Source organism: Pan troglodytes, chromosome 16, assembly GCF_028858775.2.
Source record: "Pan troglodytes isolate AG18354 chromosome 16, NHGRI_mPanTro3-v2.0_pri, whole genome shotgun sequence".
NCBI lineage: Eukaryota > Metazoa > Chordata > Mammalia > Primates > Hominidae > Pan > Pan troglodytes.
Genome location: NC_072414.2, coordinates 36,573,066 through 36,588,200, shown reverse-complemented (window position 1 = coordinate 36,588,200; position 15,135 = coordinate 36,573,066). Strand labels below are relative to the sequence as shown.

General features: G+C 39.8%; 1 protein-coding gene across 3 annotated transcripts in view; it reads left to right on the top strand.

Annotated features, from left to right (window-relative positions):
* Window positions 1-15,135, top strand: part of SPG11 (SPG11 vesicle trafficking associated, spatacsin) — a 101,195-nt gene that overhangs the window by 51,968 nt on the left and 34,092 nt on the right. For all 3 annotated transcript variants that reach the window (XR_010151656.1, XM_054667505.2, XM_016928134.4), the window contains exons 18-24: window positions 932-1,077; window positions 3,318-3,479; window positions 5,824-5,890; window positions 11,281-11,446; window positions 13,068-13,273; window positions 13,531-13,639; window positions 14,956-15,115. Coding sequence is in view for 2 of the 3 variants with exons in the window: in XM_054667505.2 (XP_054523480.1) it covers window positions 932-1,077; window positions 3,318-3,479; window positions 5,824-5,890; window positions 11,281-11,446; window positions 13,068-13,273; window positions 13,531-13,639; window positions 14,956-15,115 (1,016 nt within the window). In the remaining variant the exon portion in view is untranslated. The remainder of the gene's footprint in view (window positions 1-931; window positions 1,078-3,317; window positions 3,480-5,823; window positions 5,891-11,280; window positions 11,447-13,067; window positions 13,274-13,530; window positions 13,640-14,955; window positions 15,116-15,135) is intronic.

Below are 15,135 nucleotides of genomic sequence, written 5' to 3'. Positions count from 1 at the left end.
AGGCAGGAGAATGGCATAAACTGGGGAGGTGGAGCTTGCAGTGAGCCAAGATAGCTCCACTCCAGCCTGGGTGAGAGAGTGAGACTCCATCTCAAAAAAAAAAAAAAAAAAAAAAAGACAGTGACCATTTTAAATGTTTACATAATATTTCATTGTATGGATATACCATTATTTAATTTTCTGTTCTCTCATTTTCCAACAATGAGGCCATTTTCCATTTTTTTCTATTATAAATAATAGTCTTGAATATATTTCAATATAAAACTGTCCTTATTTCAGATTATTTTCTTAGCACAGATAGGTTTTGGGATATAAAACTATTGGGTCAAAGGTTACACATGTTTAAGGTTCTTGCTGTAGGACCGGATTGCTTTCTAAGGGAGTTGTACAATTTTATTTTAAGTCCTAGTCTCTACTCATTGTGACCAGCTCTAATGCTTGATGATGAGTTTTTTTTAATTATTGCTAATTGGATAGGTAGTATATGGCATCTAATTAATTTGCATTTCTTTGTTGCTAGTGAATTATATAGTTTTGTGTGTCGGGCATTTATATTTCCTCCTTCATAAATTGGTTATTTCTTTTGCCCATTTATCTGTTAGAGTCAGTATTTTTGGCATTGATTTGGATGAGCTCTTTGTTGAGGACAAACTCAGCAACTCTTTAGGTTGTCATTTGTTACAATTTTTCTCTCAGTTCATTGTTACCTTTTAATTTTCTTTGAACAGTTTTTATTTTTATGTAGACAAATCTTTCATTTTTTCCCTCTGTGATGTTTTCCCATTGCTTTTAAATTTAGGAAGTCCTTTTTTTTTTTTTTTTTTTACTGTGGATAGAGTTAAAAATTTATGTTATTGTTCTCACATTTATGTAATCCTTAATTTAGTATTTATCCCTCTTAAGGAGAAAAACACTGTCTTTTATTTTCCAGATCCCAAACTGATCTTCCAGGCTAGCCTTGCAAATGCTCAGATTTTGATTCCCACCAATCAGGCCAGTGTAAGCAGTATGCTATTGGAAGGACATACCCTCCTGGCCCTTGCTACTACAATGTATTCTCCTGGGGGTGTCAGTCAGGTATGGATAGCACTTTATGACAAAATAGGACTGATTTTTAAATTTAGCAGAATTATCTATGGATTGTCTAGATCTCAGCTGATATTAAAATATAAGTATATTCAAGTATTTCATTAGATTAAAGAGCAGAGGATAAGGCTGAATTTAAAAATTTTATATCTCGGCCCGGTGCAGTGGCTCACTCCTGTAATCCCAGCACTTTGGGAGGCTGAGGCAGGCGGATCACTTGAGGTCAGGAGTTCGAGACCAGCCTGGCCAACATGGTGAAACACCATCTGTACTAAAAAAACTTAGCTGGGCGTCTTGGCGCACACCCGTAATCCCAGCTACTTGGGAGGCTGAGGCATGAGAATCGCTTGAACCTGAGAGGCGGAGGTTGCAGTGAGCTGAGATTGTACCACTGCACTCCAGCCTGGGCAACAGAGCGGGACTCCGTCTCAAAAAAAAAAAGAAAAAAAGAAAAGAAATTTATGTCATCTTCAGTTTAAAGGGAATGAAGCCAAGTGCGGTGGCTCATGTTTGTAATTCCAGCCCTTTGAGAGGCCAGGGTGGGTGGATCACTTGAGTACAGGAGTTTGAGACCAGCCTGGGCAACATGATGAAACCTCCATCTCCACAAAAAAAAAATTTTAAAATTAGCTGGGCATGACCGAGTGCGGTGGCTCACACCTGTAATCCCAGCACTTTGGGAGGCCGAGGCGAGTGGATCACTTGAAGTCAGGAGTTCAAAACCAGCCTGGCCAACATGCTGAAACCCCGTCTCTACTAAAAATACAAAAATTAGCCGGGCATGGTAGCATACGCCTGTAATCCCAGCTACTCAGGAGGCAGAGGCAGAAGAATTGTTTGAACCCGGGGGGCAGAGGTTGCAGTGAGCTGAGATCGCGCCAGTGTACTCCAGCCTCTGTGACAGAGCAAGACTCCGTCTCAAAAAAAAAAAAAAAAAAAATTAGCTGGGCATGGTGGCGTGCTGCTGTAGTCCCAGCTACTTGGGTGGCTGAGACACGATTACTTGAGCCTGGGAAGTCGAGGCTGCAGTGAGCCAAGATCATACCACTGCACTCCAGCCTGGGTGATAAAGTGAGACCTTGTCTCAAAAAAAAAAAAAAGCTGGGCGGGGGCAGGGAGGGGAATGAATATGTTATATAGAGATTATTTTTTCCCTTTAGTTTGTTTTCCAATACTCCAGATTTGTTTTCAGAATACAATTAGGATCTGCTTGCTTCTGGGAGTAAGAATACTTTAGATCTGTGGCTTAGTAATTATTGTCTACTATTTGCCCTCTTAGGTCAAAGGAAACCATAATCTTCAGCTACCCATATAAACTGTATTGAGGGACCTAGTGGAAATGTGCCCATCTTTGCTTTTTAGAAGTAGAGTGGCCTGTTTAGAGGGAAATTAAGAATGTTGTTTAAAGGCCGGGCGCGGTGGCTCATGCCTGTAATCCCAGCACGTTGGGAGGGTGAGGCGGGCGGATCACGAGGTCAGGAGATGGAGACCTAACATGGTGAAACCCCGTCTCTACTAAAAATACAAAAAAAAAAAAATTAGCCAGGGGTGGTGGCGGGTGCCTGTAGTCCCAGCTACTCCAGAGGCTGAGGCAGGAGAATTGCTTGAACCCGGGAGGCGGAGCTTGCAGTGAGCCGAGATCGCGCCATTGCACTCCAGCCTGGGCCAACAGAGTGAGACTCCGTCTCAAAAAAAAAAGAATGTTGTTTAATATCTAATCTTCAAAAGTTTCTTAATGGTGCTAGCTTAACTTAGTACCACCTTTTTTAGATTGTTGCAGTATACCTTAAAACACGACTATTTAATCCTCTATTTTTAATCATCTGTCAGAAATTACAGTCATAGAATAACTTTAGAGTTGGGTAAGAAGTCATCTAGTTTATCAGTTTGTAAATATTTTAAAATATATATTATTGAATTAAATGTTGGCAGAGCTGTTTTTCAAACAATTTCTTTACATACAGCTTGAAAATCACTGATCTAGCTGAACTTCCTAATTTTGCAGATGGGGAAACAAAGACCCGATATTAAATATCTAGCTAAGGTCACATAGCTAGTTTGTCTTAGAACCAGAACAAGAACTGTTAACTTATGACTACTTGTCTAATGCTATATTCACTACCACATACTCTTCTCAAGCTAATCTTGTTTCACAAGGTTCTTGTGAAAAAAAGAAACTTTGAGAAGAGAAAAATGCTACTGTCCAACCTGTTATCTGTTTTTTTACTTAGGTTGTTCAGAATGAAGAAAATGAAAACTGTTTGAAGAAAGTGGATCCCCAGCTATTGAAGATGGCATTAACTCCTTACCCCAAGCTAAAAACTGCTCTCTTCCCACAGTGCACTCCTCCTAGTGTCCTGCCATCTGATATTACACTCTACCACCTTATTCAGGTACAGTATTTAGGTGAACTCTATCAGAGTTCAGCCAGGAAAACAGAAATCACTCTAGATCTTTCAACCGGAGGGCATTTAATGTAGGGAATTACTTACACAGCATGATAGCAGAATGGGGAAACCAAATGTGATAGTGAGACAACCCAAAAATAACAAAATAGAAAGCCATCATCACCCCTAAGGCTGCAAGAACAATGCAAAAAAGTGGTGTTACCAGAACCCAGAAGCTGGAGCCGTCTCTGGGAGTTAAACTAACAACCAGGCCGCCTAATGGGAACCAGGAACATAGAGTATAGAGGTAGAAACTTAGCGGAGATGCCCCAGGAAAATGAAGGGGAAGAATATCTTGGCTTCTTCCCTCTTCCCATCTTTAGTCTCCCACAGTGTCTTTGTGGCTATATGTATCTGGTAGCCGAAGGGCAAAGGAGCTTGGGAAATGTAGTTTCCTGCAATACTGAGCAGAGTGGGAAGGGTGGAGGTGGGTCAGACCAAACAGTTGACCAGCATACCTGTCTGCTGTTTTCATCAAAAGCTTCTCTATTCTGCCACTTTTAACTTCTAACTATCTCTTCTCAATGAATCAGGGATGTTTGTTTAAATCAGTGCTTTTTAATCTTTTTCAGAACATCTAAGAATGTGAGAAAGCTGTAAACCCTCTACTCAGAAAAATTACACATATGCATATAATTTTGCTTACATTTCAAAGTGATTCACAGACTTCCTGAAGCCTATTCAGGGATCCTCGGTTAAGAACACCTTCCTTTGCCCATTTCTCATTTCAAAAGGCTTTTCCTTTTTTCCCTGAATACACATATTCTCATAGTATCTTCAACTCAACGTAAGGTTTATGATTCTATAAAGGAGCCGGGTGCAGTGGCTCATGCCTGTAATCCCAACACTTTGGGAGGCCAAGGTGGGCGGGTCACTGAGTTCGAGACCTAGCCAACATAGTGAAACCCCATCTCTACTAAAAATATAACAATTAGCCAGGCATGGTGGCACGTGCCTATAGTCCCAGCTACTCTGGAGGCCGAGGTAGGAGAATGGCTTGAACCTGGGAGGCGGAAGTTGCAGTAAGCTGAGATCGCACCATTGCACTTTAGCCTGGGCAACAGAGCGAGACCCCGTCTCAAAAAAATAATAATTCTATAAAGGCACAAAATCTCTCTTACTCTAATGCAGAGACTTCTTAGGGTATTGACTGGTGCTACTTGAAAGTGTGGTCAGCACTTGTATACTGCTTGTTGCTGGAATGTGGTGAGATTAGTTATGCACCAAAATATGTATCTGCTGTGTCCCTAAGTACACTGTTTAGTTCAGTAGGAGTTTTTTTGTAGCAAGACTTTGAAGAAGGAAGCAGTATTCTGGATTTATACTGATAGAAGTGTCTTACCTTGTTTTAGACCAGCACTTTGAGTAGCACTTGTATAAATGATAAAGTGGATTATGTAAAAACATAGTTTTACTGGGAAAGTACAGGTCACAGATGCCCCTGTGTCTTGTTTTTTCCCAGGCAAAACAAACATAGTTTCACTACGTAAAGTAGTTTGAATCAGCTTGAAACACGAGTGGTTTCATGTTGCTCTTTGTTCTGTTTTCAAGTGGACTGATTTAATTTTTTTAGTGGTTATTTTAGGAAAAGTATTCCTTCTTTAATAGATCACAAAATCTTCCTTAGTTTTACATCAAAGCTACTCTTCTTTTGGGCCATCCAAATCCTGACTTTTTTTGTTCTGTTTTTTTCCTGTATTTTTCCCACGATCCGTTTATAGACTTTGCTAAACATTTGGCCTAGAAAAATTCCAAACAACCACTACTTGCTGCTGCCAGATCTTTTCTGATTGACTTCACCTTGGTCCGCTATTTTTTCTTTGTTGTTCATGTTGTTGCTCATCACATTCCTTCAACCATTTATCTAGTTTTTTCTTCTCTTTTCGTTTCCTTCCCTACCCTGTTCTTTGCTCATCTTATCATGTTTACCTGGTAACGTTTTCTAGTCTTTTAGCCCTCTTGCTTTTTGATTCCAAAAGCATTTCTGAAGCCCATTTTACTTTATAGTTGATGCTCCCTCTACCAAAAGAGTATAGCCTTTGCGGACATAGTTTGACATAAGGAGAGTCTTTAAAAGGAACATAGCCAGTTCTGTTTTAATTAAGATATAAAGATATCTCATAATTCTATTTTATTTTTAGCTGTGTTCAAAGAATTTATGTCCAGAATAAGCCTTAAATTGCCTTGGAAAAGGGGAGCAGACTACCTCTGAAGTCCTTTCGTATAATTTTTTTTACCTATTTTATAATCAATGAACTTCTAATTCTGTTTAACTTTTCCCCTTTTTCAGTCATTATCACCCTTTGATCCTAGCAGATTGTTTGGCTGGCAGTCTGCTAACACACTAGCTATAGGAGGTAAGTCATCATGGGTACTTCTTGAGACATGTTTTAGCAGTGTTAACTACAGAAGTTAATACATGTAACGCCAATCTAGTTTTCTCATTGATTTTTATTTTAAAAGTAAAGGTGTATTCCAAAGGAAAAATAGTTCGCAAAGACAGAATTGAAAACATATTGTGAGTTAAAAGTGAATGTATTAGGTTACTAGTGCTGTACTTGCTGAGAAATGTAATGTGTAACTATTTGCTTATATTTCTTCCTTTCAAAAAGTTATTCTTCATTTCCAGTATAGTATCATAAAAATTAAAAGCATAGGTGTCAGCATTAAACAAATCCTGGCCCTACCATGTAATTAATACCTGTATGACCTTGGTCATGTGATCTAACCTCTTTAATTCTCTATGAAATGAGGTTAATCACAGTGACCACCGAACACATTACTATGAGAATAAAAGGAGGCAAGGCATTTAAGTACCAGATTCACACACATCGCGATGTCCTATAAAGACCATAAGACTTTCTCTGATTTATTTTTTTCTGTTCTTAAACTGTTTTTTCTATTTCTCTTTTATCTTTAATATCATGTTACCTGTGGTGCCTCTGCCTATATTACCCTAAATTAGGCTTTGCATTAGTACTTTGTACATAGTATGTACCCAATATCTATTGACATACATAAAAATTAATTTCTTAATGTATATGTTTTATAAGTTCAAATTTTGATATATAGAATTTACCTTGTGCCCAGAGTCCAATGCATGCCAAGCCTACAGTAGATGTTCAGTAAATATTTGTTGAGTGCTGAAAAAAGTAGTGCTTATTGCATTATCAAATAGAAATACTCTTTCTCAGTGAAGTTACTAGAGAGTAGACAAAATCCCCTCTCCTCTTGTGATGGCTCCAACTCCATCACTTAGGTGGCATCTTGACCTGGCATTCTAACTCTTGGAAATTGAGCACTCTGCCAGGTAGAGTAGAGGCACAGAGAAGTTGAAAGCATGTTCCCTGCCGTTTTTAGAAGTTTAAAACATACTTGAGGAAATAAAGCACAAAATAAATGAAACTGTTATGAAAATGTAATACTTTTTTTTTTTTTTTTTTTTTGGAGATGGAGTCTTGTTCCGCCCAGGCTGGAGTGCAGTGGCATGATCTCGATCTCGGCTCGCTGCAAGTTGTGCCTCCCGGGTTCATGCCATTCTCCTGCCTCAGCCTCCCGAGTAACTAGGATTACAGGTACCCACCACCACGCCTGGCTAATTTTTTGTATTTTTAGTAGAGGTGGGGTTTCACCGTGTTAGCCAGGATGGTCTCAATCTCCTGACCTTGTGATCCACCCACCTCGGCCTCCCAAAGTGCTGGGATTACAGGCGTGAGCCACCGCACCCAACCAATACATATTTATAAAATTGGAAACCTGTATTTAATTTGAATGTTGACTTCTTTTTTCTTATGGTTTTACCACTGAACAGGGATGTAAGAACACTGTGTGGTGACTTGGCTTCTGCACCAGGCCAGAGTAAAATTTCCCTCTAGATTGAATTTTCTCTTATACGCAGTCTCCACACTAAGCCCCAACCTGCTAAAAAATTATGGTCTTATTTGAATAAAAAACTCAAATGTGCTCATTTCAGTACTGTGTGCCTTACAAACGCTCAGCAAATATTTAATGAATGGCTTTATATGTAATTACAAGTTGCCAAAGTCGCTCTGTTCTCACAAGAATACAAATAGGGCACGTGACAGTTTTTTTAATCTCAAAGAGGGAATGTACTTTCAGGTAAGACCTTTGTAAGATGACAGATACCTCCAGGGTCTTCAAGCCTTTTTTTTTTAGGAATCAGGTCACAATGTGAAAAGTCCTTGGAATTCCATGAGAAAACACAACTTTATTTCAGAAATAAGCTTTGAACTTTGAAAACAAGAGCAGGTACACTGTTTTCCAGAACTAGTTTCTGGAACCAGATCACAGTGTTGTCTTTTTAAAAAAATAGGTAGTAAGTGGTTAAGAGACAATTGAATAGTACATGACAGGAGTGACTATTTCTTTCTAACTGGACTCAGCCCTCCATATCCTTGGGATCCACATCCAAGGATTCAACCAACCTCAGATGGGAAATATTCAAAAGAACAAACAAACAATTTAAAAAAAAAAAGAACAATAAAAAATAATACCAATTTAAAAATACAGTATAACAACTATTTACATGGCATTTACATTTATTGGGTATTATAAGTGATCTAGAGTAATCTAAAGTGTATGGGGAAATGTGCATAGGCTATATATAAATACTATGCTATTTTACAGGGACTTGAGCATCCTTCTGTGGATTTTGGTATCCAAGGGTTTCAGGAACCAATCCCCCATGGATACCAGGAGATGACTAGACTCATATCAAAATATCTTCTGACTTCAAATTTATCTAAAAAAAGACATTTTTGTTTGATATTTTCTTGGGTTTAGAGGAACTTTAAACTGAGCTATTCTGCTGGTCTTATTAATAGAAGGATGGTGCCATCTTTCTAAGATATTCATGCTCTATGAATACAACATCAGAAAGTAAGTGATAACAAATGGAGGTTATAGGAGGGTAATTAGTGTAGAGGGAGAAATGTTCTAAAATTACCTGTTGGAGGCCAGGTGCAGTGGCTCATGCCTGTAATCCTAACACTCAGGAAGCTGAGGTGGAAGGATTGCTTGAGGCGAGGAATTCAAGACCAGCTTGGACAACATAGCAAGACACTGTCTCTACAAAAAATTAGCCAGGTATAGAAGATAAGGGTCAAGAAGGTGAAAGAAAAATGTTAAAATTAGCCAGGCATAGTTGTGTGTGCCTACAGTGCTACAGGAGGCTGAGGCAAGAGGATTGCTTGAGTTAAGGAAGTCAAGGCTGCAGTGAGCTGTGGTCATGCCACTGCACTCCAGCCTGGGCAACAGAGCAAGACCCTGTGTCCAAAAAAAAAAAAAAAAAAAAAAATTGCCTGTTGGAGAAAGGTACAGTGAGTTGGCTTTGGTGAACAGAGGACTCATATAAATATGTTAAAAGGGATTTTATTGCATTATGACCTTTTGTGAATGAATTTAAAAGCTCCTTTTGCAGTTATTTAAAGATTTTATAACTATAGGGTTATTGGCTATTGCCTTTCTGAACTTAAAGGATCATCAAATACAGAATTAAAACCAGGATGGTTCAACATACACAAATTAATAAATGATACACCACATTAACAGAATGAAAGACAAAAACCAGGCCAGGCATGGTGACTCATGCCTATAATCCCAGCACTTTGGGAGGCCGAGGTGGGTGGATCACGAGGTCAGGAGATAGAGACCATCCTGGCTAACACGGTGAAACCCTGTCTCTACTAAAAAATACAAAAAAAAAATTAGCCAGGTATTGTGGCAGGCGCCTGTAGTCCCACCTACTTGGGAGGCTGAGGCAGGACAATGGCGTGAATGCGGGAGGCGGAACTTGCAGTGAGCCAAGATCACGCTATTGCACTCCAGCCTGGGCAACAGAGCAAGACTCCATCTCAAAAAAAAAAAAAAGACAAAAACCATATGATCATATCAATAGATGCAGAAAAAGCATTTAGGAAAATTCAACATCCTTTCATAATAAAAACTCTCAACAAATTAGGCATAGAAGGAATGCATCTCAACATTATAAAGGCCATGTATGACAGTCTCACAGCTAATATACTCAGCAGTGAAAAGTTGAAAGCTTTTCCTCTAAGATCAGAAATAAGACAAGGATGCCCACCCTTGCCACTTCTGTTCAACATAGTAGTTGAAGTCCTAGCCAGAGCATTTAAGCAAAAAAAAAGAAAGGCATCCAAATCAGAAAGAAAGAAGTGAAGTTGTCATTGTTTGCAGATGGCATGATTTTGTATATAGAAAATCCTAAAGACTCTACCAGTAAAACTGTTAGAACTAATAAACAAATTTAAGAAAGTTGCAGGATATTAAATCAACATACAAAAATCAGTGTTTCTATATACCAACAGCAAACTGTCTGAAAAAGATAATGAGCAAAACTATCCCATTTCTATTTTTTAATAGAACACAAAATACTTGGGAATAAATTTAATCAAAGAGGTCAAAGATCTGTACATATTAAACTATCAAACATTGGTGAAAGAGGCTGGGTGGGCTGGGCGCGGTGGCTGGCTGGACACAGTGGCTCACGCTCATGCCTGTAATTGCAGCACTTTGGGAGGTCGAGGTGGGCAGATCACCCGAGGCCAGGAGTTCGAGACCAGCCTGGCCAACATGGCGAAACCCCATCTCTACTGTAAGTACAAAAATTAGCTAGGTGTGGTGGCACGTGCCTCTAAGTCCTAGCTACTTAGGAGGCTAAGGCAGGAGAATCACCTGAACCCAGGAGGCGGAAGTTGCAGTGAGCTGAGATTGTGCCATGGCACTCCAGCCTGGACAGCCGAGCAAAATTCTATTAAAAAAAAAAAAGAAGAAGAGGAGGCTGGGCGCACGCATGTAATCCCAGCACTCTGGGAGGCCAAGGCAGGTGGATTGCTTGAGCTCAGGATTTTGAGACCAGCCTGGGCAACATAGTGAAATCTCATCTCTACCAAAAATACTAAAGAAAGCCGGGTGTGGTGGCATGCACCTGTGGTCCCAGCTACTTGGGAGGCTGAAGTGGGAGGATCACCTGAGCCCAGGAGGTGGAGATTGCAGTGAGCCAAGATTGTGCCACTGCACTCCAGTCTGGGCGACAGAGCCAGACCCTGTCTTAAAAAAAAAAAAAAAAAAAATCAATTATGTTGTATACTTTAAATATATACAATTCTTAAAAGTTAAATAAGTTGCTCAAGGTCACGCAGCTAGTGGTGTCAAGACCAGGAATCTCACACTTTTTTTTGTTTTTTTGAGATGAAGTTTCACTCTTGTTGCCCAGGCTGGAGTGCAATGGCGCGATCTTGGCTCACCACAACCTCTGCCTCCCAGGTTCAAGTGATTCTCCTGCCTCAGTCTCCCAAGTAGCTGGGATTACAGGCATGCACCGCCACATCTGGCTAATTTTGTATTTTTAGTAGAGACGGGGTTTCTCCAACTTGGTCAGGCTGGTCTCAACTCTTGACCTCAGGTCATCCGCCTGCCTTAGTCTCCCAAAGTGCTGGGATTACAGGCATGAGCCACCGTACCCGGCTGAAGCATCATTTCTTACCAGAGTTTTTATGCAACTTCTCAGGTACACATCTTTGTATAAAATGAAGGCGACCTCTATACACTGAAGTAAAATAAATCAGATTTTGGTAGGTTCAAAGTGATACGTAGCGATGGAAAATAATTACAGCAACCAGTTTTATCATTAGAGAGTTCCATGTGCAAATCTGAAATTAATTATGGTGATATACAGATAATTAATATTGTTTTACTTTCCCCCCAGATGCATGGAGTTATCTCCCACATTTCTCTAGCCCTGACCTGGTTAATAAATATGCTATAGTGGAACGTCTGAATTTTGCTTATTATTTACATAATGGACGGCCATCATTTGCATTTGGTACTTTTCTGGTCCAGGAATTAATCAAGAGCAAGACTCCCAAGCAGCTGTGAGTATTTAAAATATAATTTTGTCTGGGTACAGTGGTTCACACCTGTAATCCCAGCACTTTGGGAAGCAGGAGGATCACTTGAGCCCAGGAGTTCAAGGAAGCAGTGAGCTATGGTCATGCCACTGCACTCTAGCCTGGGTGACAGTGAGGCTCTGCCACTAAAACAAAAAAAGTAAAATAAAATATAATTTGTATTCTAAAAAAGGGCATATCTGTATAATGTTTTACATGTACATTGAAAAACATACTGGAAACATACCACAGTTAACAGTGATTACATTTGGATGGTGATTATTGTTGTTTTCATTTGTGCTTCCCTGCGTGTCCTAAGTTTTTGGCATTTAGTGTGTGTGATTTTTGTTAATTGGAAAAAACATAAATATGTTTTGAAAAATAATAAAATTTAAAATCATACAGGAGTTTGTCAAATATTAGCGGTTAAAGAGGGAATTCTAAGGGAGGGAGAACGTTAGGACAAATACCTAATGCATGCGGGGCTTAAAACCTAGATGACGGGTTGATAGGTGCCACAAACTGCCATGGCACATGTATACCTATGTAACCTGCATGTTCTGCACATGTATCCCAGAACTTTAAAAAAAGGGAATTATATGATGAGATGTGAATTCTATATTTAATGTCTTTAATAATTCAATTATTCATTTTTATAAAGCACAGAATTGAGAGGAGCATTTACTATAATGAACAGCTAAATATAGATTTACTTTATTGGTTTATTTTATAATTAACAAAGTAATACCCTTAAAGTATTCAAGTAGTTCAGAAAGGTGAAAATGAAAGATAGCCCTCAGCTTCCCATTCCACATGGTAAAAACATGGTTAATAAAGTCTTGTGTGGGCTGAGCACGATGGCTCACACCTGTAATCCCAGCATTTTGGGAGGCCAAGGTGGGCGGATCACAACCTCAGGAGTTTGAGACCAGCCTGGCCAATATGGTGAAACCCTGTCTCTACTAAAAATACAAAAATTAGCCAGGCATGGTGGTGGGTGCCTGTATCCCAGCTACTCAGGAGGCTGAGGCAGGAGAATCGCTTGAACCCGGGAGGCGGAGGTTGAAGTGAGCCAAGAATCACACCACTGCACTCCAGTCTGGGCTACAAAACGAGACTCCCATCTCAAAAAAATAATAATAAAAATAAAAAATAGTAATTTCTTGTGTCTTTCCCAAATTTTCTATTCCTATAAAAGGCCTATATGAGTTTTTTTAAATGTGCTTCATGATGTCAAACTTACATTTAAGTGGCATTGATATTCTTCGTAGTTTGTATACGTACTCATAATTGATAAGATCACAAGTTGGCAGTCTTTCAGAAGTTGTACTTCATGTCTTGATGAAGTTGGAAGCAAGAATAATTTAGACTATGACTAAGCGTTTTAGAAAGTCAGCTTAAGGGAAGGGGGGGCTCTTGGGCCAAAAGACAACTGAAAAGCTACCAGGAACCTAAACGGGTATGTGCAAGGGGCAAAAGGTAAGGGAGAGGAGGCCACAAATCACATGGCTGGCACTCCCTCTGTCACTGATTTAATTCCATTTGCTTTTCCTGGTGAGACATAATTTTCATGTGCTGATGGGATTTTGATTCCTTTCTTTTTCAGGATCCAGCAAGTAGGCAATGAAGCCTATGCTACAGGGCTCTCCTCCTTCCACATACCTTCAATAGGAGCTGCATGTGTTTGTTTCTTAGAATTGCTTGGCCTTGACAGCCTCAAGCTCAGAGTTGATATGAAAGTGGCCAATATAATTTTGAGCTACAAGTGCAGAAATGAAGATGCTCAGTACAGCTTTATCAGAGAGTCTCTAGGTACAGCACCTTTTATCTGGCCTGCTTTGTTTAGAGAAGGTGTGACGAGGTCTAAGGCATTGAATTGTGAGTGTTTGGGGAGAAAATGGTTATCTTCTTGGTTTTATCCTTTTCCTGCAGAGTGTGTGTTCTTTGTCTCACTTTCTTGGGCACTTTAATTGGGTTCTGAAATGGCCCTGAGCCACACTATTCAAACAGAAATGCTCAGGTTTTGACTTTTTCTCTTCACCATATTTTGTTGTTTATATTTCTTACAGCCGAAAAACTATCTAAACTAGCTGATGGTGAAAAGACAACCACAGAAGAATTGCTTGTTCTCTTAGAAGAAGGTACTTGGAACAGCATTCAGCAACAGGAAATAAAGAGGTTTGTGAGTTGCAGTCTCAGCCTCTTTTCTAACAAGCTTATTGTGCCAACCTGTGTTTGCCTAGTTTTTCTTTGAACAACTCTGGTGTTTTCACTAAATCCCCCTAGACCTTATCTTCTTCTTTATCTAGCATGTAGCAGATACTCAGTAAATGAATGATTTTAATTGTATCTTGCCATCAGTGAAAAGAGGGTGAAGATAGCAATTCTCTCTTTAGAGATGGACTTACCAAGAGATGGAGAGCAGCTTTGTCTCCTCCACTGCCCTGCTAGTCAGAGAAGTCTTTTAAATGGTACATGTTGAAATGCCAGAAGATGTGGGTTCAGATGTCTTGGAGGATTGGAAAAAAATGAAGAAGAAGAGGATGATGTAGGATGGGTCTTCCAAAATTTGACTTTAAGTAATGTCCTTACTTTTTTCATTTTATTATGTCAGTTGATAATGGAAGCTGAAGTGACCGTATGTAAAAGCACCTCCTTACACTTCATGCCTTCTTTATGCTGCCCCACTGGGGCTGACCTAACCACTCCAGACCCTGAGAACGCACCCTTTTTCTGTACATCCTATCACTGATTCTGTTCTTGGCAGAATCCTGCTTGCAGCAGGAACATGTACCCTACCCCTGGTGAGGAGGCCCAGGCACCCACCAGGCCTCTGAGTACTCTAAAGTGAATAGAGCAAGAGAAATAAGTGCTCAGAAAGTTTCTTGACTGACAACTTCCTCAGTTCTCCTAAGGATGCTACACAGCCAGTATAAATAGGTACTTGATTGATGACTTGGGGAAGGAATGAATTGTGCCAGTATGCTAAGCTAGCTATTCTGCCTTATTGGTGAAAAAGTCTACTTTTTTTGGCCAGGCACAGTGGCTCACACCTGTAATCCCAGCACTTCAGGAATCTGAGGCGGGCGGATCACCTGAGGTTGGGAGTTCAAGACCAGCCTGACCAACATGGAGAAACCCCGTCTTTAGTAAAAATACAAAATTAGCCGGGTGTGGTGGCACATGCCTGTAATCCCAGCTACTCCGAGGCTGAGACAGGAGAACTGCTTGAACCCAGGAGGCGGAGGTTGCAGTGAGCTGAGATCGCACCATTGTACTCCAGCCTAGGCAACAAGAGCGAAACTCTGTCTCAAAAAAAAAAAAAAAGAATCTACTTTTTTCAAAGTAGCCTAATAAATATTTAGTATTTGTTGGAGAATATACTGTGCTTTAATTTATATCATTTTTACTCATTTTCCAGTTCAAGCTAAAGCTATATTTTAATGAGTTTTTTGTTTTTTCTTGACCACCCCCACCTCTAATTCTGATTATAGGTTATCCAGTGAATCTAGCAGCCAATGGGCATTAGTGGTACAGTTCTGCAGGCTACACAATATGAAACTAAGCATATCTTACCTTAGAGAATGTGCCAAAGCAAATGATTGGCTGCAGTTCATTATTCACAGCCAACTCCACAACTACCACCCAGCAGAGGTAAGCCACTAATTGTTAGC